Genomic DNA, 23,686 nt, shown 5'->3' with positions numbered 1-23,686 from the left:
GTGCTCAGGACTTAACTTCTAACGAGTGGAGTTCACATGTGGGATAAACTTAAAATTTTTCTCATGAACTGACAAAATGGAAAACAGAGACAGTGGTATTTTAACTATGCATAGGTTCATTATAATTCTTTGCCTTTTGTACACATATATATGAAATCTATGATAAATGTGAGTGCGTTATAAAGACACTGACCTATTAAAATAAATGGACAGCTGACTTCTCAGCAGAAATAATTTAAGTCAGAAGACAGTAGGATATCATCAAAGTGTTAAAATAAAAATAATTCCCAAACTGTAGAATTCTCTACCTAGCAAAAATATCCTTCAGTACAGTAAGGTTGCAATAGAGGTAGTGAGAAACACTCAGCTTTTGGATACATTTTGTTTTTTGTTTTGTTTTTTTTTTTTACATTTTGAAGACAAAATCAACTGGATTGTATATGGGTATATGAAAGAGAAATCATGGATCACTTCAAGGTTTCCGTATGAATGGAGTTTCCATTGACTGAGATGAGAAGACTGAAAGAGCGGGTTTGGGTTTGTGTGTGTCAGAGGGGGAAGGGTGGAGAAACTCAAGTTTGGAAATGTTAATTTTGAGAGGCCTATTAGACATCCTAGTGAAGATGACAAGAAGGTGGTTGGACACTCAAGTTTACAGTTCAACAGAGAAGTCAGGCTACAGATATACATTTGAGAGTCAAGAGTAAATACATGAGAGTGAATGAGATCACCTAGGGGTGAGTATAGATATAAAAAAGAAGCAGTCTAAGGACTGAACTCAGGGACACTTCCAACATTTGGAGGTAAGGAGATGAGGAAGAACTATCAGGAAAGACTGAATAGGACAACCCAAGAGATAAAAAGAAAATCAAATGAGCATGGTATCTCAGAAGCCAAATGAACAAGTGTTTAAAGGAGCAGAGAAAGAGAACGTAAGTGATCAACTTTGTCAAATGTTGCCGATAGGTCAAATAAAATGAAGACTGATAACTGACCACTGGATTGAGCAACATGAAAGTAAATATTACCTTGAAAAGAAGTTTTGATAGGATGGTGAGGGAGAAAGGCAGATTATAGTAGGTTCAAGAGAAAACAAGAAGTGAGACATTGGAGCCAGAAGTTCAGGCAACTCTTTCAGTGAAATTCCTGTAAATGAGACACAAGATTTAGTACAAATATAGGACATCTGAATAACATGATTACAAATCTGATTACAAAGTGACAAATACAAAAACAATGCACCAACTCTTTCAGAATTTATAATTTCTCAAGTATACACAGATCACTACCAAAAACTGACCATAAAATAGAGAACAACAAATTTCAGAAATTTTAAATCTAACAGTATGTTAACAAAACAATGTAATTAAGCAAGAAATCAATCACAAAGGGAAAATTCATTATGTTTTTTGGATATTTAAAATCACACTTATAAATAACCAGTGGATCAAATAAAAAGTCATAATGGAAATTAGAAAATATTTTATAAAGAAAGAAGTACATACCAAAACTTATAGCTTACATTAAAAGAAGTATTTTGAGAATATATGGCCTTAAATGTTTATATGAGAAAAAAGACTTAAAAGTAATAAATGTAAGCATCCACCTTAAATTAAAAAATAGAAAATAAATTTAAAGAAAATAGAAGAAAGGAAATAATAAAGAACAGAAGTTAATGAACTAATAAGACAAACAATAGGGAAACTGGTCCTTTGAAAAGACTAATAACAGACTAGAAAAAGAGCAAATCACTACTGATTCTGTGGACAGTAAAATGTTGATAGAATATTGTATACAACATTATTCTAAAAATGTTTTAAAATTTAGGGAAAATGGGCAAATGCCACAAAAATATATATTTTGAAAGGCATAAGAAGAAATTTCTGATTGTCCCTTTTTCCATTAAACAAATAAAATAAAAGCTTCCCTCAAAGAAAAATTGAGACCTAATTGGCTTCACTGGGAAGTAATAAATTATTCCAGATAATGAAAGAAGACAAAATGAATTGGAAAGATTATTATAAAGTTTATATTACCTTGATACCAAAATCTGATTTAAAAAACCCCCAAGACTGGCAAATTATTAGCCAATCTCATTTATAAAAATAGAGTTGAAAAATATTTTAAACAAAGCATTAGTTAAATGAGACCAGAAATTTATAAAAAGTATAATATACCCTGACCAATTTGACAAAGCACATCCATTCCTGAAAAACCACTCTCAGTAATCCACAAATAGAAGGAAACCTCTTCATTATGATAGAAAACATCTGGGAAAAACATGAAGCTAACATCATACCAACTATTGAGAGTCTGAATGCTTCCCCTAAGATGTGGAACAAGACAAGGATGTCCACTCCACTGATTCCATTCAACAAATCACTGGATGTTCTAGCCAGTGCAATAAGGCAAGAAAAATAAAGGGAAAAAAAGCATGCAGCTTGAACAAGTAAAAAGGTCTTTATTTGCAGATGATCTAATTATCTATGTAGAAAATTGAATGGAATCTATAAAAAGACTACTAGAACTAAAAGGTATATTTAGCACGGTTGTAGAATACTGGATAAATAAAAATAAATTGTAGGACTTTTGGTTTTAGCCCTGACATGTAAAGAGCTTAGGAGCCATCATTCCCATTGTTATGGGGGAAATAAAGATGAAAAAGCTGAGAATCAAAGACTTTTCATGGACATATCAGAGTAGTGAGTTGCAAGACAAATCACCAGCCCAAAAACTGAAAAGTATGGCAAATTAGGAGACTTACAACTGAGATCTGCTTATCTAAAGCAGAAGTCACTAGAATTATAATTGGTTAAGAACATTTAAACAATAAACACTTCATCAAAGATATACAGATGGCAAATAGCAATATGAAAAGATGTTCCACATTACTTGTCATTAGAGAATTGCAAATTAAAACAATGAGATATCACTACACACTTATAATGGCTAAAAAACAAAAGTCTGACAATACCAAATGCCGACAAGGATGTGGAGCAACAGAAAGTCTCCTTCACTGCTGATGGGAATGCAAAATTTTACAGTCACTTTGGAAGAGAATTTGGCAGTTTCTTACAAAGCTAAATAAGTTTTTCTATATATGATTCAGCAATTGTGTTCCTAGGTATTTCCTGAACTGATCTGAAAACTTCTGTCCACACAAAAACCTGCACATGAAAGTTTATAGCAGCTTTATTCACAACTGCCAAAAACTGGAAGCAACCAAGACGACCTTCAATAGGTGCATGGATAAACACAATGTGGTACATACATATGATTGAATATTATTCAATGGGAAGAAATGAGGTATCAAGGTATGAAAAGACATGGATGAACCTTAAATGCACATTACTAAGTGAAAGAAGCCAGTCTGAAAAGGCTATGTGCTGTATGATTTCAATTATATGACATTCTGGATAAGGCAAACATTACCTCAGCCAGGCGACCAAAGTCAAAATCAACAGTAATGAATCATATCAATAAGATGTATTCATGACACCCTGGGTATCTGTGTATACTAAAATTCTGTGATCTTTAATTCTGTGATCTTTCTCTCAAAAACATTACCCAACCTAATCATGAGAAAACCATCAGACAAACCCCAACTGAGAGATATTCTACAAAATACCTGATCAGTACTCCTCAAAACTGTCAAGGTCATCAAAAACAAGGAAAGTCTGAGACTGCCAAGAGAAGCCTAAGGAGACATGACAACTAAATATAATGTGGTATCCTGGATGGGATCCTGGAACAGAAAAAGGACATTAGGGAAAAACTAAGGAAATCTGAATAAATTACAGACTTTAGTTAATTATAGTGTATCAATGTTGAGTCATTAATTTTAACAAATGTACCATACTAATGTAAGATGTTATTAACAGAGGAAATTGGGTGTGAGGTACGTAGGAACTTTTCACTATCTTCACAATTTTTCTGTAAATCTAAAACTGTGATATAATACAAAGTTTATTTTTTAAAAACAATCGTATTGATATTTTCATATACAAGCAATAAACAATCAGACAGTGAAATTCTAAAATTCCACTTACAACAGCATCAAAAAATGGAAAATACTTAGGGATAAATCTTACAAAAGAAATGAGAGATCTATATGTATAAAACATTGCAGAGGGAAATTAAAGACCTAAATAAAGAAATGGAAAGTGTTCATGAGTGGGAGTTTTTCCCAAATTCCAATCAAATCCCCAAGGAGGCTTTTGTGTTTACACTATGAAGCTAATTCTAAAATTAAAATAAAATGCAAAGGAACCAGAATAGCCAAAACAACTTTGAGAAAGAACAAAGTTGGAGGACTAACATTACCTAATTTGAGGATTTAAAAAAAAAAAAGGAATCAGGAATGTTGTATTGGCATCAAGATATATATAGATCCACCAAACAAAATAGATAATCAAGAAACAGACCTAAACATATATGGACAATTGACTTACTACAAAGGTACAAAACAATTCAGTGTAGACAAGTAAGGAAAGTTTTTCAACAAATGGTGCTGGAACAATTGGATATCCATATGCAAAAAAACTGAACTTTGAGCTACACCTTGTACTATATACAAAAATTAACTTGCATAGATTTAAATTTAAGAACTGAAACTATAAAACTGCTAGAAGAAAACACAGGAGAAAAATCTCATCTTAGGCTTGACAACCATTTCTTTAAAAGAACACAAAAGCTGGATATAAATTTTTAAAAATCAATAAGTTTTGCTTAATCAAAAATCAAAAACATTTCCTCTTTAAAAGACACTTAAGAAAATAAAAAGGCAGGCCATAGACTGGGAAAAAAATATTTGCCAAACATATATGTACCTAACAAAGGACTTTTATCTAGAATATAGAGAGGATGTTTATGACTTAATACTATAAAAAACTCAATAAAAGTGTGCAAAAGTTCTGAACAGACACTGAAGAAGATATATGTATGGCACATAAGGACATGAACGGATGCTCAAAATTACTAGTTATTAGAGAAGGCAAATCAAAACCATAATACGTACCTATTAGGATGGCTAAAACTATAAAGATACTGCATACCAAGTGCTGGTGAGGATATGTAACAACTAGCACTCACACACTGCTGGTGCAAATGTAAAATAAAATAATACAACCACTCTGGAAAACAGTTTAATGGTTTCTTCAAAAGTTAAACATATATCCATCATATGACTCAGTCTTAGGTATTTACCCAAGAGAAATAAAAGCATATGTCCATACAAAGACCCATATAAGAATACTCATAACAGTTTTATTTGTTATAGCCCTAAACTGGAAGCAACTGAAATATTTATGTGGTATATTCATACAATGGAATACTACTCAGTAATAAAAAGGAATAAACTATTGATTATACGTGACAACATGGATAAATCTCAGAATAATGATGCTGAGTGAAAGTAGCCCAACAAAAGAATATATACTATATGATTTCACTTATACAACATTTTAGAAAATCCAAACAAATCTCTATGACAGAAGCCAAATCAGTGGTTGCCTGGGGAGGGCAGGGTAGGGGAGAGGTTAGAGGAGTACGAGAAGACTTTGTGGGGTGATAGATAGGGCCACTATCTTGAGGGTGGTGATGGTTTTACAGGTACACACACATGTCAAAACTTACCACACTGAATACTTCAAATATGTGTAGTTTACTGTACATATATCAATTAAACTTGAATAATACTGTTAAAATAATTGTATACAAAACAACCTCTAACTTATTGTACATTTATCTGTTAGAATATTTTAATAAACCACGATAATGCTTTCAAAGAATTTCTAATGACATGTGTAAATGTTTATGGTATACAATTAAGTGAAATTGGCCAAATATATAACTTAATATAGGATGATATCAATTACATAGAAAGCTTTTATACACACAGATAGATCTATTTCTGGTTAGAAAAATGATCTATATTAATAATAGTTTTCCCTGGGTTATGGAATCATGGGTGATTTAAATTTCCTGTATGCTTTTCTCTATTTTCCAAAGTTTTCTTTGTTGTCCTTCTTATTTTATTACTATTTTATTTTACCTGAGATTGCAATATCCTTTTAAGCAGGAAAGTAAAAAATAAATGAAGGGAAGAAATTTAAGTGACTCTCTGTCCTGACAAGTGATTCCAATATATGCACCACAGACCCGTGAAAGACCAAAGAGGGGATTCTGGGAATTCACATATGAACCAAGTATTATCTGTAGATTTAATAATATTTAATAATATACTTCATACTCATATGAACTATTATATTTCATATGTTCATAGATGCACTGAAATTCAACCTTACTGAATCTGTAGAATGTCTATTTCTCACATCAATAGATACTACAAGTAAAGCACTAACATGGAGGTCTTCAAACACTTATTCCCCTACGTCATTGCCTGTAGGTTGCTTCAATTGGAATATCTTCTGCTACCTTTCTGCAATATGTAGAAGTGCTAAGCACAGTACGTGGCATTCAATTAATAGAAGTTTTATTACATATTCCTATTTCTCTGCTATGGCTTTTATTACATGCTAAACTACCCCTTTCCTAAGCTACTATCAAACCGGTGCTTTGTGCTTTCTTACATCGTTCAGACCCCAGAACATAACTAAAGTTACAAGGTAAATTAAACAGTGAGGGCTTCCCTCGTGGTGCAGTGGTTAGGAATCCACCTGCCAATACAGGGAACATGGGTTCGAGCCCTGGTCTGGGAAGATCCCACATGCCGCAGAGCAACTAAGCCTGTGCCCCACAACTACTGAGTCCGCGCGCCACAACTACTGAAGCCCGCATGCCCTAGAGCCCATGCTCCACAACAAGAGAAGCCACCACAATGAGAAGCCCACGCACCGCAACGAAGAGTAGCTACCGCTCGCTGCAACTAGAGAAAGCCTGCGTTCAGCAACAAAGACCCAATGCAGCCAAAAATAAATAAATAAAATAAAAAATAAATTAAGCAGTGAAATACCAAAGTCAAATATGCTCTTTACACAGAAGGGCTGTGTAAAAGCTATTTCAGCTAAACATTGAGGCTTTCTGCAAATATAAGATTAAGATTACTAGTTAAGTGTGGCATTCCCAGTCTGTGACTGACCTTCAGGAAATCATTTAATGTCTGCTAAGGTGTCTATGACTGCTTCATAATAATCCTCTCAGAAAATAAAGTCAACAAATAACTTAATTATCACTATAAAATACACTACAAAAAGCAGAGCTATTATTTATAGTTAAACTCTTAGTTGTTTAATGGTAATTGAGTTTACCTCAAAGAATTATTCTCTACTTTTTGTCTGCCAAGTTCACTTTCGGTATCCATTGCCTTTCTTGCTAGTGATTTCATTTCTTTTTCCACAGTGGTTATGGTTTCCTTCATCAAAGTCATATTTGACATTTGTTCCATACGTTCATCATCGAGCTATACAAGCAGAATGACAAAGTTACTGCCATCACTAAAAATGTTTCAGTAATCTTCCTAAAGAGACATCCTCTCTTTGTACAAACCGGTATATAAGATTCACACAATGAGATGATCAGATTAGACTTAAACGTTGCAGGAGGCTGTACGGACAAGGCGACCGTGGAGCAGGAACTCAGACAAGCCACTGCACAGCTTTTCCATAAAGCCTATCACAGTATACACATCTATATTTTCAGTCTGGTTCAGCTGGACTACAGCACACACAGCTTATTTGCAAAAGGATTTCTTATTTGTTGCTCAGCATTAACAAATTACATATATAAAGTGGGATTATGAAAAATAATGTTTTTCTCCTGTCTACTGCTTTTTCTAAAACTCATTATAACAACATAAAACAGATGAATTCAGAAATATAATCAGTTAAATTTGGTTAACAGAAAGTTGAATTCCCTTAATTCTGTTTATATAGTAAAAACATTTCAAATATATATTCATAGCATCTCAAATCCTTGATTAGTAAAAAGGTGATGCTTCACAATTAAATTCAGTTTAAATACATTTCATTAATTGCCATTTCATTATAATTTTCTCTACCCTAGCTACTCTTTAGGTAGAATAAGCCAGTTTTTCTATCCCTGGCAATGTTATTGTTAATGAAACAGGGAGATGAAAAAGTTGCTAAAATCCCTTAGAATGCATCCCTAATGGTTTATTTAAAAGAACACACTTTGCAACCTAACACAAAAAAAGACTTCACTCACATTTTTCAGAAAGAAATAAATAATGAAAAAGTGACTATTTACACCATACATACTACCATAAATATATTAGGATTACAAACACTATCATAAAAAACCAACTTCTCGGGGCTTCCCTGGTGGCGCAGTGGTTGAGAGTCCGCCTGCCAATGCAGGGGACATGGGTTCGTGCCCCGGTCTGGGAAGATCCCACATGCCACGGAGCAGCTGGGCCTGTGAGCCATGGCCGCTGAGCCTGCGCGTCCGGAGCCTTGCTCCGCAACAGAAAAGGCCACAAAAGTGAGAGGCCCGTGTACCACAAAAAAACAAAAACAAAAAACAAAAAACCAACTTCTCTGAACACAGAAAAGGGGGAAAGGGGGGAACCGCTGAGAGTTTATAGCCGAAAGTGCAAAAGTGATTTTTCTTTACATTATGAACTGTACACTCCAGCTCCTCTATCCTTTGTTCCAAGTGAGCCTTCTCATTAAATGCTGTCTCTTGGGCAATCTGTTTAAAAAACAAAACAGAGCGCTTTCAATGTCACTGCATGGTGTCTCACAAATGCTCGTATAGATAAAATTCTTTCAAACCTTCAGCCTTTCCCTTAGACTATCTCGTTCTGTGGTCATTCTTCGTAAATCAGTGAAGGCCACATCTCTCTCAGTCTCCACCCGCCGGAGGATGGCATGTGCTGTTGTTGATTTAGGAGATTTACAGCTTTTCATCATTTCTCGTCGAAGTCGGGCAATTTCTTCCTGTGCCTATTATTTAAATACACAGATAGACTTTTATTTAACAAGCTTTAGAACAGAAATAAATACAGCTATCTTATATCCAGCCAGCTAAAATGCAAACCTATATTAATATGCATGCGGCAGGATAATGGTATAATTCTTTAATGAGTTTACACATATAAATGCAAATGATTCCCCCATATGTAAATGAATGTCTACAAATAGAAGCTTGGTTTACAATGTCTTTGCCAAAAATTAAAAAACAAATTAATTTGGAAGCAGTCAATGAAAGAGACAGTGTTTTACTAAGAAATATATATGGTACTCCATCTATTTTTTTTTTTAAGACTTTTTTTTTTTAACATCTTTATTTGGAGGATAATTGCTTTACAATGTTGTGTCAGTTTCTGCTGTATAACAAAGTGAAACAGCTATATGTATACATATATCCCCATATCCCCTCCCTCTTGCGTCTCCGTCCCACCCTCCCTATCCCACCCTTCTAGGTGGTCACAAAGCACTGAACTGATCTCCCTGTGCTATGCAGCTGCTTCCCACTAGCTATCTATTTTACATTTTAGTGTATATATGTCCATGCCACTCTCACTTTGTCCCAGCTTACCCTTCTGCCTCCCCATGTCCTCAAGTCCATTCTCTACATCTGCATCTTTATTCCTGTCCTGTCCCAAGGTTCTTCAGAACAATTTTTTTTTTAAGATTCCATATATATGTGTTAGCATACGGTATTTCTTTTTCTCTTTCTGACTTACTTCACTCTGTATGACAGACTCTAGGTCCATCCACCTCACTACAAATAACGCAATTTCATTTCTTTCTATGGCTGAGTAACATTCCATTGTGTATATGTGACACATCTTCTTTATCCATTCACCTGTCAGTGGACACTTAGGTTGCTTCCATGTCCTGGCTATCATAAATAGTGTTGCAATGAACCATGTCTCTTTTTGAATTATGGTTTTCTCAGTAGTGGGATTGCTGGGTCATATGGCAGTTCTACTTTTAGATTTTTAAGGAACCTCCACACTGTTCTCCATAGTGGCTGTATCAATTTACATTCCCACCAACAGTGCAAGAGGGTTCCCTTTCCTCCACACCCTCTCCAGCATTTATTGTTTGTAGATTTTTTGATGATGGCCATTCTGACTGGTGTGAGGTGATACCTCATTGTAGTTTTGATTTGCATTTCTCTAATGATTAGTGATGTTGAGCATCCTTTCATGTGTTTGTTGGCCATCTGGATATCTTCTTTGGAGAAATGTCTACTTAGGTCTTTTGCCAATTTTTGGATTGGGTTGTTTTGGTTTTTTTTTTGATATTGATCTGCATGAGCTGCTTGTATATTTTGGAGATTAATCCTCTGTCAGTTGCTTCGTTGGCAAATATTCTCTCCCATCCTGAGAGTTGTCTTTTCGTCTTGCTTATGGTTTCCTTTGCTGTGCAAAACCTTCATTAGGTGCCATTTGTTTACTTTTATGTTATTTCCATTTCTCTAGGATGTGGGTCAAAAAGGATCTTGCTGTGATTTACGTCATAGAGTGTTCTGCTTATGTTTTCCTCTAAGAGTTTTATAATGTCTGGCCTTACATTTAGGCCTTCAATCCATTTTGAGTTTATTTTTGTGCATGGTTTAAGGAACTGTTCTAATTTCATTCTTGTACACGTAGCTGTCCAGTTTTCCCAGCACCACTTATTGAAGAGGCTGTCTTTTCTCCGCTGTATAGTCTTGTCTCCTTTATCAAAGATAAGGTGACCATATGTGCATGGGTTTATCTCTGGGCTTTCTATCCTGTTCCATTGATCTATATTTCTGTTTTTGTGCCAGTACCATACTGTCTTGATTACTTTAGCTTTGTAGTATAGTCTGAAGTCCAGAAGCCTGATTCCTCCAGCTCCGTTTTTCTTTCTCAAGATTGCTTTAGCTGTTGTCTTTTGTGTTTCCATACAAATTGTGAAATTTTTTGTTCTAGTTCTGTGAAAAATGCCACTGGTAGTTTAATAGGGGTTGCATTGAATCTGTAGATTGCTTTGGGTAGTATAGTCATTTTCACAGTGCTGATTCTTCCAATCCAAGAACATAGTATATCTCTCCATCTATTTGTATCATCTTTAATTTCTTTCATCAGTGTCTTACAGTTTTCTGCATACAGGTCTTTTGTCTCCGTAGGTAGGTTTATTCCTAGGTGTTTTATCTTTTTGTTGCAATGGTAAATGGGAGTGTTTCCTTAACTTCTCTTTCAGATTTTTCATCATTAGTGTATAGGAATGCAAGAGATTTCTGTGCATTAATTTTGTATCGTGCTACTTTACCAAATTCATTGATTAGCTCTAGTAGTTTTCTGGTAGCATCTTTAGGATTCTCTACGTACAGTATCACGTCATCTGCAAACAGTGACAGTTTTATCTCTGCTTTTCTGATTTGGATTCCTTTTATTTCTTTTTCTTCTCTGATTGCCGTGGCTGAAACTTCCAAAACCATGTTGAAAGACAGTGGCGAGGGTGGGCAACCTTGTCTCGTTCCTGATCTTAGAGGAAATGCTTTCAGTTTTTCACCATTGAGAATGATGTTGGCTGTGGGTTTACTCCATCCATTTTGTGATAAATTTGAATTCAGCACAACTCAGGTAGAATACTGGTTTAAAAAATATCATAGCGTTCCAGTCTTTCTCTCCAAAATGTATATGCCATTTCCATGTCCTGGCTACTTTTACCCTGACAGAAGGGCCCATCAATCCTTACTGACAACCCAACAAACTCTTTACACACTTGTTCAACAACCATCCTCGGGTTCCAAATCTATTCTATATCTACAGATGATTTCATATCCTACTTTTTGAATCCTGCTTTTGTTTCACATCCTACTTTTTTTTGAATATCATCCTCTCCACTGGCTCTTTCTCTACTTCTTCAACCATGCACACAACTCCCATATCTTGAAAAACTGTCACTAAATCCTGCTGCCCCATTTACCATCAAATGTCTCTTTTTCCTTTGACAGGCTTTTTTTTTTTAGTGCCATGGATTGTACATCTTGCCTGTTCCTTACCTCCCACTCTCTCTCCCCAGTCTAACCTGGCTCCCACACCCACCACTCTGCAGAATTTCACCTAATGAGCTCACCAAATCTAATGGCCTCTTCTCAGTTCCTGTTCTTGATATTTTGGCAACACTTGCCATTGCCTTCAGCACTCTCCTTGAGATTCCTTCCTTCCTTGGGCGTATAACACTGTTCTGCCTTAGTTTCCTGTCTTCTTTATCTCTTTCAAAGGTTCCTCTACCAATTGAATAAAACTTCCCAAGATTCCATCTTGACTTCTCTGTTACTCTATTTATAGCTTTCTCATTCAGAAACTTCATCCATTCTGAAGGCTCAAAACAGACGACTTCTTAATCTACATACTCAGCTTTTGCCTCTCTCCCCACTCCAGTCCCACATTTCTTACTGCCTGATGGCAGTTACTACCTGATGTACCACCATCATCTTACTCTATCTCCCTCAAACCAAACACATCTTTTCTCTCAAACCACTGATGACTTTCCTGTTTCTTTTTCTATTACCACAATTCTTCAGTTATTCAAAACAGAACTTCAGTGATCTCCATTTGTCCCTCCTTTGTGCTGAAATCAAATCTTGTTAAGTCTTCCTTTTCAGTGTCTTTTGCATCTGTCCCTATCTTTATTTCCACTGATCGCACCCTAGATTAGTCCCTTAATGCTTCATGCATGGACTACTGTTAACAGCCTTCTAAAGAGTCCATGACAGACTCTAGGTCTATCCACCTCATTACAAATAGCTCAATTTCGTTTCTTTTTTTATGGCTGAGTAATATTCCATTGTATATATGTGCCACATCTTCTTTATCCTAGAGTTTGTCATACAGAGTGAAGTAAGTCAGAAAGAAAAAGACAAATACCGTATGCTAACACATATATATGGAATTTAAGAAAAAAAAATGTCATGAAGAACCTAGGGGTGAGACAGGAATAAAGACGCAGACCTACTGGAGAACGGACTTGAGGATATGGGGAGGGGGAAGGGTGAGCTGTGACAGGGCGAGAGAGAGTCATGGACATATATACACTAACAAACGTGAGGTAGATAGCTAGTGGGAAGCAGCCGCATGGCACAGGGATATTGGCTCGGTGCTTTGTGACAGCCTGGAGGGGTGGGATAGGGAGGAAGACGCAAGAGGGAAGACATATGGGAACATATGTATATGTATAACTGATTCACTTTGTTATAAAGCAGAAACTAACACACCATTGTAAAGCAATTATACCCCAATAAAGATGTTTAAAAAAAAAAAAGAAGAGTCCATGGGGACTTCCCTGGTGGTGCAGTGGTTAAGAATCCACCTGCCAATGCAGGCGACACGGGTTTGAGCCCTGGTCTGGGAAGATCCCACATGCCACAGAGCAACTAAGCCCGTGGACCACAACTACTGAGCCTGCATGCCACACGTACTGAAGCCCACGCGCCTAGAGCCCGTGCTCAGCAACAAGAGAAGCCACAGCAATGAGAAGCCCACACACTGCAATGAAGAGTAGCTCCCGCTCACCGCAACTAGAGAAAGCCCGCGCTCAGCAACAAAGACCCAATGCAGCCAAAACTATAAACAAATAAATTAATTAATTTAAAAAAAAAGGAGTCCATGGTTTCCCCCTCCTCCAAATCTCCTGAAGGAGAAATTGTTATATAAGATGATAACATAGAAAGATTACATAAGAGATAATAAAGAACTGTTACCAGATTAAAATTGTAAAAATGTAGATTTCATCATATTTCTTCCACTTTAAAAAAAAAACAGACTGTCCATTGCTTATAAGAAAGCAAAGTATAAACCTCCTATAGGGCCCTCTGAACAGCTCCTACCATGTAGTCTAGAAATTGGCAAACTATATATAGTTCACAGGCCAAATCCAGCCTGCCTATTTTTGTAACTCTGTAAGCTGAAAATGTTTTTTATATTTTTAAATGGTTAAAAAAAAATCAAAACAAGGTGAATATTTCACAACAGGTAAAAAGAATATGAAACTCAAATTTCAGTGTTCATAAATAAATTACACTGGAATACAGCCAAACTCATTCATTTGTATATTATCTATAGCTGCTTTCACACTACAACAATAGAGTTGAATAGCTGTGTCAGAAGTCACATGGCCTGCAAAGCCCAAGCTATTTCTTATCTGGGCCTTTACAGAAAATGTTTTCAGACTCCTGCTCTAGTCTAGTCTACCTCTCAAGCCCTTACTCCACTGACATATACTTTTATTCTAGTCATAAACTGATCCATTTATGTACTGACTTTCCCATCTTTATCCTTTGCTTCATACCATTCCTTTAGTCTGGAATGTTCTTTCTTACCCCTTTCAAGATAAAAGAAACCCCATTCATCCTTAAGGACTCAAACTCCACATCGTCTAGCAAAGATCTTGATAACCATAACTAAAAGTACTCACCTCTTTTATTTCTTACAGTATCTTCTAGACTACTTATGCTAAAGTAACAAAAAGTAAATACAAGATAATATATTTTATCTCCCCAACTAGATTGCAAACATATAAAACAGTGTCTGGTTTATTTTTTCTATCTTTTAGAGTAGCAAGTCCAGAACCCTGCACTTAGTAGCTGTAATTCTTAATAAAATTTAACATTTTAAAAATAAATTATATTGGTGATGTATGGGGTTTATTTGTTGAGTCAAGAAGCCATTTGATTAATAAGGGTTATATAATCTTAAGCTAAAAATAGAGATAAATTACAAACTGATTTTACTCTCTATATTAAATTATATGGCAATTCCTAAAGTGATTGACAGTACATCAAAGTGATGTGTTTGTATTTTTTAACCCCCAAGTCCAAATTTTTTACCTTGAACTCACCACACCCTATCATTTAACACTTTCCCCATTTCTTATTCCAAAAATCAGACTATTCCAATGCATGCATATGAGCTTTTTCGGATACGGGGATAACGTGTGTGTGTGTGTGTGTGTGTGTGTGTGTGTGTGTGTGTGTGTACACATACACAAATACATTACATTTCATTAAGAATATCATAAGAACAAAGGTAATTCCCAAATGTTAGATTAATTTGATTGACAGATTTAAGCATTCTCATAGAACTTAAAGAATTACCTATCTGTAGAATTGTTAGTATTTATGTATTTTGTTTACTTATAAATAAGTTTACCTGCTCATACAGAAAAAAGGTCTTGTCTCTCTCAGATGTGAGAACCTTGACATTACCCTGAATTTCTGCCAAATGACGCTCATATTTTTCCAGCATGCATTTGAGCTCTTCACGGTCTCTTGTTGTCTTCAAAAGCTCTACATCACACTTTGTACCCTACAATTATTACATAAGAAATCTGAATAAACAACAAGGTCCTTCTGTAGAGCACAGGGAACTATATTCAATATCCTGTGATAAACCAAAATGGAAAAGAATATGAAAAAGAATACATATGTATAACTGAGTCACTTTGCTATACAGCAGAAATTAAACAGAACATTGTAAATCAACTATACTTCAATAAAATTTTTTAAAAAAGAAATCTGAAATTATTCTTTGACATGTGTTACTGATAGAAAGGTGCTACTGATGGCAGCACACGATCTCTAGTTAAGCAAACATGACGATATAATGGAATGATGAAAAAAGTTTAAAAATCGCCTCTCTTTTAAACAACTTCATCCCAAATTGCTCCACATTTGTATGATTACCCCCAACCACGACTAATGCTGGGGATAAAGGCCAATTTCAACAATCCACTGTGCTATCAAAGAGAGCTCTGTCTCCCATCCTCGTTGGTATACCAATTCATGCCAAATTAAAAGGAATTATTTCCAGATTAGATAAATCAAAGAATAAAAGTCACTGAGCAACAAACTCTAAAGTATTTATAAGTTTCCAAAACCTACCCGGGAAGATGGAGATGGGCGTCTTGGGCTTTTAGATCTACTTCTGATCATCTTTCTCAAATTTTGAGCTTCTCTCTTGTAGTATTCTCTGTCTGCTTCTAAAGTTTTGACAAAGGAATCAAGTCTGGAAGGAGATTTATTTTGTGCTTTTTCAGTCTCTAAAATTATCTTGCCAAGGAGGAAAAAATTAGGCCATTATTTCAAGCTAAACTATAGCATCATTTTCTAAATGAAAGCTGAAAGCAAACAGGATCCTTAAAAATAATAAATTTGGTATTTTGAAAATAATTCAAAAAATAATAATTCATCAATACTTTTTAAAAAGCAGTTAGATACCTTTCTTTTCCAGCATTTCTGAATGTAGTGTATTTCTATTTCACTGACAATGTCCCTACATTTACTCAATAACTTTGAAGAAAAAATAGTAAAGAAATTTCAGAGAGGCCAGAATTGTTTCTTATATCAGATCTAGTAACAAATCCTAAAAATGGAATTAATTTGCTTAGAGAAACTTGTATGCTACTATTAAAGCACCTGTTCATAGCGTTCAAGTTTTGTTCAATAATCGTTCAATGAATGAATAAATTAAATGAATGCTGGATATTCTATACTTGTATATACTTTCAAGTGCATTTCCATTCACTTTAATATATTTAGAAACATTTGTTTTACAACATTTATTTTACCAATACTTTATTGGGAAAAAAGTACAGATATTTTAGAGAGGATGTTTCAAGTATTTTAAATGATAACACTAAAATGTCTAATCAGAGCAATTTTCATTTCACATTGTTAAAGAGAACATATTACTCAGAACTAAGTAACAACATTTGACTTTAAAATATTAAGAGGAATAAATGTGTACACAAATACATCTTACATTTTGAGAATTAAATTACTCACAGCCGTCATTTTAATCAAGTAACAGCTAAGAGCATTAATAAAACCAACCAAAAGTTCTCTCCAGCTCTAGGAAAGAAAGGAGTAATGATGAAATAGAGCAAGAATAGCATCGCTCTTACGGATGGGAGTACCCCTGGGCATCAACCAGAGAGTGCTGATTTTAGAAAACAAACATTTTTTACTGTTCACAAAATGCATGAGAGCCAAAACATATGTACAATTTTTGCTGTCCTACTAACAGAATAAAAATGATTCCTTAATATATATTTATGAAAAATGTACTTACAGATCTGAGTCTTTTTATTGTATCTTCCAATACTATTATATTATTTTGCTGGCAAATGAGTTCAATCTGAAAAACAAGCCAGAAAAAATTGTTATTTAGGTGTAAAATGTTTAAACTGATTTCATTGGAAAGAGAGCATCAAAAACAGGAGCTGCTTAAAAATAAAAACATGCAGACAGTGAATACTTTATGAAAGAAAAGATAATCCACTCTTATGTTTACCTACTTTTGATGGTAAAAGAACCTAGAATGAAATGAAGCAGTTCCTTTAAATTGTCTAATGTTTTGTATAAAATACTAATTGATTTTGTCAAATTGCTCCTCATAAACTGGAACAAACTGTTAATACTAATTATAATTTTGAAGATGATAATGCGGAAGAGTCAAAAGAATGACTAGAATAAGTTTTCCCAAGTCACCATAGTCAGAAGTGATTGCTCTTTCCTCTGAATTCTTTTAATAGTTTAGTTCAATCCAACCCACAAAATACTCACTGTATCAGTTTTATAACATTGTCTTAAAAGTCTTACAGTATAGCCAGCCACCTGCAATCATATATCTAGTCTATGACTAGATTGTACGTTCCTGGAGGATAGTGACTATGTTTTTATGTAAAGCTGTAAATCTCTTTGTTAAAAGTTGGCATATTAGTTTAATGGATTTCTCAATCCGTAAACCTCCCCCTTGTTATTCTAATCACAAATGTCTCCTGTTATATTTTAAATTTGAATTTTCTGCAATTATCCCTTCTCATTTGTTCTTTAGACCAAAGTTCTAAGATTTCTCTGGCAGTTATATTTTAGTTTATGATATACTAAGGGGTGTTATGGTATAGAATATAACTTACATACAGTTTGGATAAGGTTATATATAGTTTTGGATAATTTTGATAATTTTTCAATGCTTTAATGTGTACTACTATGTAGACACTAAAAAAATGGATCTATACTGAATTATGTGCAAAGATGTCCATATATATTAAGTATAAAAACTCACACTGCCAAAAATTTTATCTAGTATGACACATTCTTGTAAAAAATAAATTTATACACACATATCCTAGATACAGATGGAACATAACCAATAAGTAAATTGCACAAGATAGATTATGTCTAGGTATAGCAAGGTGTGATTAACAGTACATATTATTTTCTTCATTATACTCTTCTATTAAAAAAATATGTATTACTTTTATAAAGATAAAAACATTAATGCTTATTCCACTCTGAAAAACAAACTTATAACTGGCTCAAATGAAAAGATGCCAGCCCAGTGCTTTCATTTATTTGACAACTGTTTAATGAGGGTCTACTATGTGTCTGACATTGTGTTATTTGCTGGCTATAGCAGTGAATAAAACAGACAGAAACCTCTACCCTCATGGAACTTACATTCTCGTTGAAAAGAGAAAAATAAAAGATAATAGGTAAAGTATATATCAGATAGTCATTGTGTCATTCAAAAATATATAATGAGTACTCACATCTGTTCTATACTTAAGATTTTTAAAAAGGGAATAAAATAGACAAAGATCCTTGCCTTTGGACAGCTTACATTCCAGCTGGATAGACAACAAAAAATAAACCCAACGAATAAATTACATACTATATTTGAAAAAAAGAGCAATATCCTTAAGAATTGGGAGTGTTTATGAAGGAATAGGCTGGAATTTTAAAGGGGGTGATCAGGGAAGTCCTCACTGCGGGAGTCAACCATGTAAAAATTTGGGAGAATATTCCAGGCAGAACATTCAGCTATAGCAAAAGGCAAAAGATTGTCTGCTAAATTCCAAGGAATAGTAAGGAGGTCAGTGTGGCTGCAGCAGAGGGAAGGAGGAGGAAAGTAGTAGGAAAGTGCTAGAGAAAAATGAATCAGGGAGAGAGAGAGGGAATAAGCATGTGTGGTTGGGGGTGTAGGTCAGAAACTGATACAGGCTTTACGCCTTGTCTTCCTCATAGTAGGTTCTGAAGCATTTTTGACCGAATCACATACAAAGTAATAGTAATGACAAGAGCTACCAGAGATCCAGTCCAATAATGGCCGCATGTTACTTAAAAATATAAACTGTATGAAGAAATAGTAATGGTAAAATTGCAACTCTGTTTCTTCATATTTCACAAACTTGTGTTCAGTAATCTGGGAAACACTGCATTAAGTCATGAATGATAACAACTCAAGAAGAAAAGATCAAAGAAGGCTTACGGTTGTGGGAGCTTTAAAATATGTCCCAAAATTCTGATACTCTTTCCTTCAAAAGATGGAGCTTAATTTCTCTGCCCCTTAAGTGTGGTCTATACTTAGTGACTCACTTCTAAAGAACAGGATATGGTGGAAGTGACGGTATGTAACTCTTGAGACTGGATCATAACAGGCACTGGAAATTCTTCCTTGTTGTCTCTTTTGGATCACTGGCTCCAATGGGAAGCCAGATGCCATAAAGAATATATCAAGAGACTTCCCTGGTGGCGCAGTGGTTAAGAATCCGCCTGCCAATGCAGGGGACACGGGTTTGAGCCCTGGTCTGGGAAGACCCCACATGCCGCAGAGCAACTAAGCCCATGCACCACAACTACTGAGCCTGCGTTCTACAGCCTGCAAGCCACAACTACTGAGCCCACGTGCCACAACTACTGAAGCCTGTGCACTACAACTACTGAGCCTGCTCTCTAGAGCCCACGAGCTACAACTACTGAGCCTGCACTCTAGAGCCTGAGAACCACAACTACTGAGCCCGCGTGCCACAACTACTGAAGCCCGCGTGCCTAGAGCCCGTGCTCCACAAGAGAAACCACCTCAATGAGAAGTCCACGCACTGCAATGAAGAGTAGCCCCCGCTCACCGCAACTAGAGAAAGCCCACGCGCAGCAACGAAGACCCAATGCAAACAAAAGTAAATAAATAAATAAATAAACTTATATTTTTAAAAAAAGGGTATATCAAACAACCTAGGGAGAGGTTCACATGTCAAGGAACTAAGCTTCCTGTCAAAAGCCAAGAGCCATCTGAATAAGTCATCTTAACGGCAAATCCTCCAGTACCAATCAAGCCATGACTGCAGCCTGGCCATCACCTCGATTACAATTTCCTGAGAAACCATGAACTAGAACTACTTAGTTAAGCTGCACTTAAAACTGTGAGATATAAATGTTTGTTGTTTGAAGTCATTAAGATTTAGGGGTAACTTGTTACATAGTGATAGATAATACAATAGCAAATCCTCAAAACATTTTCATGGAATGAATGATGGAAGAAGTTACTCAGTGGACTTTAAAAATATGACTAAAAGTAAACTCTTCTGAGTAAATAAATTTAATACTATCTCAATTCTAGACAAACAGCAGTTTTAGCCTCAGACTCTACCTCCACATATCTAAAGAATAATCTCAAATAGTACAGGGACCCAAACATTCTCAGCTCTCAAATTAGAAATTCTCTTGTTTCAAGTCTCATCTCACAAATCAGACAAGGAATCTCTCCCCAGTGACTAGACGCCTAAACTGTACACCCAATGACTTCATGATGATAACAACACGCATTGGTATTCACATTCCCAGCACCTTTCATGCATCTTTCTAATCCCCATTCTACCTGGAACATCCCCTTACTGAGGTTGGTGTTTTCATTTCAGGGCATTTTACCAACACAAAGGACCTATTTCCATTTTGTCCTCTCTTTATTAACTTTCCAATGTTTTCCCTGCATCAGCAATGTTATCTCTACCCTAAGACTACAGTCCACCTCTTCTACAAATAGCTTTCCAATTCTCGAATACACCAAACATTCCACATCATATATATATGGATATCTATTTCCTAGAAACACTCTTTTCTGAGCTAGGCAGAATTTCCGTCTATGAATTTAATATTTTCAGTTTTAGGTAAATCCTAACTCTTTTATTTCAGATGTTCTGCATTCCTGAAATTCTTCCTTTTGATAGCAGAGGATTCACCCTCAAAGAGTACTCACTGTCTCTCTAGAACACAGACCCTAACAACCCTTTAAAATTGATGACTTCTAAACCAGGCATTCTCTTTATGGGAATTTGGCCAACTAGGCTTCCCACAGTCTGGGAAGGAGTGCTGTTAATTTTAAATTTGAAGAAGAAAACAAGAAAGACATAATAAAACATCAATCCAGTGTTTTTTGACAATTTTTATAATTAAGACTGAACTCAATTTACCATTAAACTGTGAATGAATGATAACTATTATTAAAAAAGAAACAATACAAACAAAAAAGTTTGTTGAGAATGTTTAAAATAGTTATGTTACTTTTAAATATCCTTCAAATACTTTGGTAGCAACTATTACAAGATAAATAATTTGCAAGTTAAAAACAAATCATTCTTATCTACTCTCTCAAATAGTTCTCCTAAGGACCTCCTCCCGGCAACATTGTTCAAGAAGATTGTGTCCTTATATTAAAGTAATAAACTTCATGTATTTAAATATTCCATTATTCAGACTTTTCACTAATACAGACTTATCCTTTACACACTCTAAATAAGTGAGGCTACTGTATGTAAACAAATACCATCCTAGTGTTCATTAACTAGGCTCTTAGATTTCAAATTACTGTAACAAATAATGTCTTCAATAACACTTATGTTTATAGTCTGATCATTTATTTAAGTGCTTTATCATATGCTACCAAGAGTACCATATAATATGCTTTATTATGTTATTATAATAAATAATAATATAATTATTTTTTATTATATTATATAATAATATATGCTTTATTATATATGCTACCAAGAGTATATTAAAAGGATGTGTATGAAATAACATGTAATAACAATTAGCTTTGGGAAACTACCATCTTACAGACACAATTTACTAATTTGGTGATTAATAAAATCAAGATGAATAAGCACGTTATCACTTAAAAATTCAACAGGTTGTTTTCTGGCTTTCAGATATACCATGTGTCTTGCCTGTAAGCCATTAGACAACAATGAGAAATCAAACTGTCTTCATTTTATAGTAGTGTTTAAATTCCTAGTTTCTAAAGGTCATGGTAGGGTACTAAAACTTAATCAAGAAATAAAATGTTTATCAAAATATCATAAAGCTATAGTTATTAAAATAATATGGTAGTGGCATAGAAGATGACAAATGAATCAATGAAACCAAATCGTCCAGAAACATATCCATGCACATATAAGAATTCAGTAGCTGTTAAAATGGCGCTTTAAATCAGTGACTGAAGAAAGGACTATTCAACCATACCTCATACTAGAACAAAAAGAAATTCCAGAAGGATTAAAACTTTAAATATACATATTAAGAATTCTTTAAAGAAAACTGTAGAAAATATTCTTGTAGCTCTTGAGGTGAGAAGGCCTTCCTAAACAAGGTTCAAAACTAGGTGGAGAGGGCTTCCCTGGTGGCGCAGTGGTTGAGAGTCCACCTGCCGATGCAGGGGACACAGGTTCGTGCCCTGGTCCAGGAAGATCCCACATGCTGCGGAGCGGCTGGGCCCGTGAGCCACGGTCGCTGAGCCTGCACGTCTGGAGCCTGTGTTCCGCAACGGGAGAGGCCACAACAGTGAGAGGCCCGCGTACCCCTCTCCAAAAAAAAAAAAAAAAACCTTAGGTGGAGATAGAGGGTTTTTAGGGCAGTGAAATTACTGTTTGATACTATAATGGTAGATACATGTCATTTTACATTCGTTCAAATCCATAGCATGTACAACACCAAGAGTGAACCCTAATGTAAACTATGGACTCTGGGTGATCATGATATGTCAATTCTTTTTTTAAATAAATTTATTTATCTATTTATTTATTTTTGGCTGCGCTGGGTCTTCGTTGCTGTGCGCGGGCTTCTCATTGCAGTGGCTTCTCTTGTTGTGGAGCATGGCCTCTAGGCACACAGGCTTCAGTAGTTGTGGCACATGGGCTCAGTAGTTGTGGCTTGCAGGCTCTAGAGTAGAGGCTCAGTAGTTGTGATGCATGGGCTTAGTTGCTCCACAGCATGTGGGATCTTCCCAGACCAGGGCTCGAACCCATGTCCCCTGCATTGGCAGGCGGATTCTTAACCACTGTGCCACCAGGGAAGTCCCAATATGTCAATTCTTTATCATAAAATGTTAACAAATGTGCCACTTTGGTGGGGGATTGCGGATAATGGGGGAGACTAGGCATGTGTGGGGGCAGGGAGTATATGGGAAATCTCTGTTACCTTCTGCTTCACGTTGTTATGAACCTAAAACTGCTCTAAAATAATAAAGTCTATTCAAATATATATTTTTAAATTTTTATTTATTTTATTTATTTTTGCTGCATTGGGTCTTTGTTGCTGCGCGTGTGGGCTTTCTCTAGTTGCGGTGAGCAGGGGCTACTCTTCATTGCGGTGAGCAGGGGCTACTCTTCATTGCGGTGTGCAGGTTTCTCAGTGCAGTGGCTTCTCTTGTTGCGGAGCACGGGCTCTAGGCCCGAGGGCTTCAGTAGTTGTGGCACACGGGCTCAGTAGTGTGGCTCCTGGGCTCTAGAGCGCAGGCTCAGTAGTTGTGGCGCACAGGCTTAGTTGCTCTGCAGCATATGGGATCTTCCCGGACCAGGGATCAAACCTGTGTCCCCTGCATTGGCAGGTGGATTTTTAACCACTGCGCCACCAGGGAAGTCTCATTCAAATGTTTTAAAAGGGGGTGGGA

General features: G+C 35.7%; 1 protein-coding gene across 14 annotated transcripts in view; it reads right to left on the bottom strand.

The window, feature by feature from the left end:
- The window catches only part of TSGA10 (testis specific 10), a 111,265-nt gene that overhangs the window by 64,707 nt on the left and 22,872 nt on the right, over nucleotides 1-23,686 (bottom strand). For 8 of the 14 annotated variants that reach the window (XR_003794932.1, XR_003794933.1, XM_029232196.1 and 5 more), the window contains 6 exons: nucleotides 17,030-17,095; nucleotides 15,841-16,008; nucleotides 15,110-15,265; nucleotides 8,754-8,924; nucleotides 8,593-8,670; nucleotides 7,269-7,420 (listed from right to left, as the gene is read on the bottom strand). Coding sequence is in view for 12 of the 14 variants with exons in the window: in XM_029232184.1 (XP_029088017.1) it covers nucleotides 7,269-7,420; nucleotides 8,593-8,670; nucleotides 8,754-8,924; nucleotides 15,110-15,265; nucleotides 15,841-16,008; nucleotides 17,030-17,095 (791 nt within the window). In the remaining 2 variants the exon portion in view is untranslated. The remainder of the gene's footprint in view (nucleotides 1-7,268; nucleotides 7,421-8,592; nucleotides 8,671-8,753; nucleotides 8,925-15,109; nucleotides 15,266-15,840; nucleotides 16,009-17,029; nucleotides 17,096-23,686) is intronic. The other 6 variants (XM_029232190.1, XM_029232195.1, XM_029232191.1 and 3 more) reach the window with 2 other exon arrangements.

The sequence above is a fragment of the Monodon monoceros genome, unplaced genomic scaffold (assembly GCF_005190385.1).
Source record: "Monodon monoceros isolate NGI ecotype Baffin Bay Population unplaced genomic scaffold, NGI_Narwhal_1 Super_Scaffold_19, whole genome shotgun sequence".
Taxonomy (NCBI): Eukaryota; Metazoa; Chordata; class Mammalia; order Artiodactyla; family Monodontidae; genus Monodon; species Monodon monoceros.
This window is presented reverse-complemented; position numbering and strand designations above follow the sequence as displayed.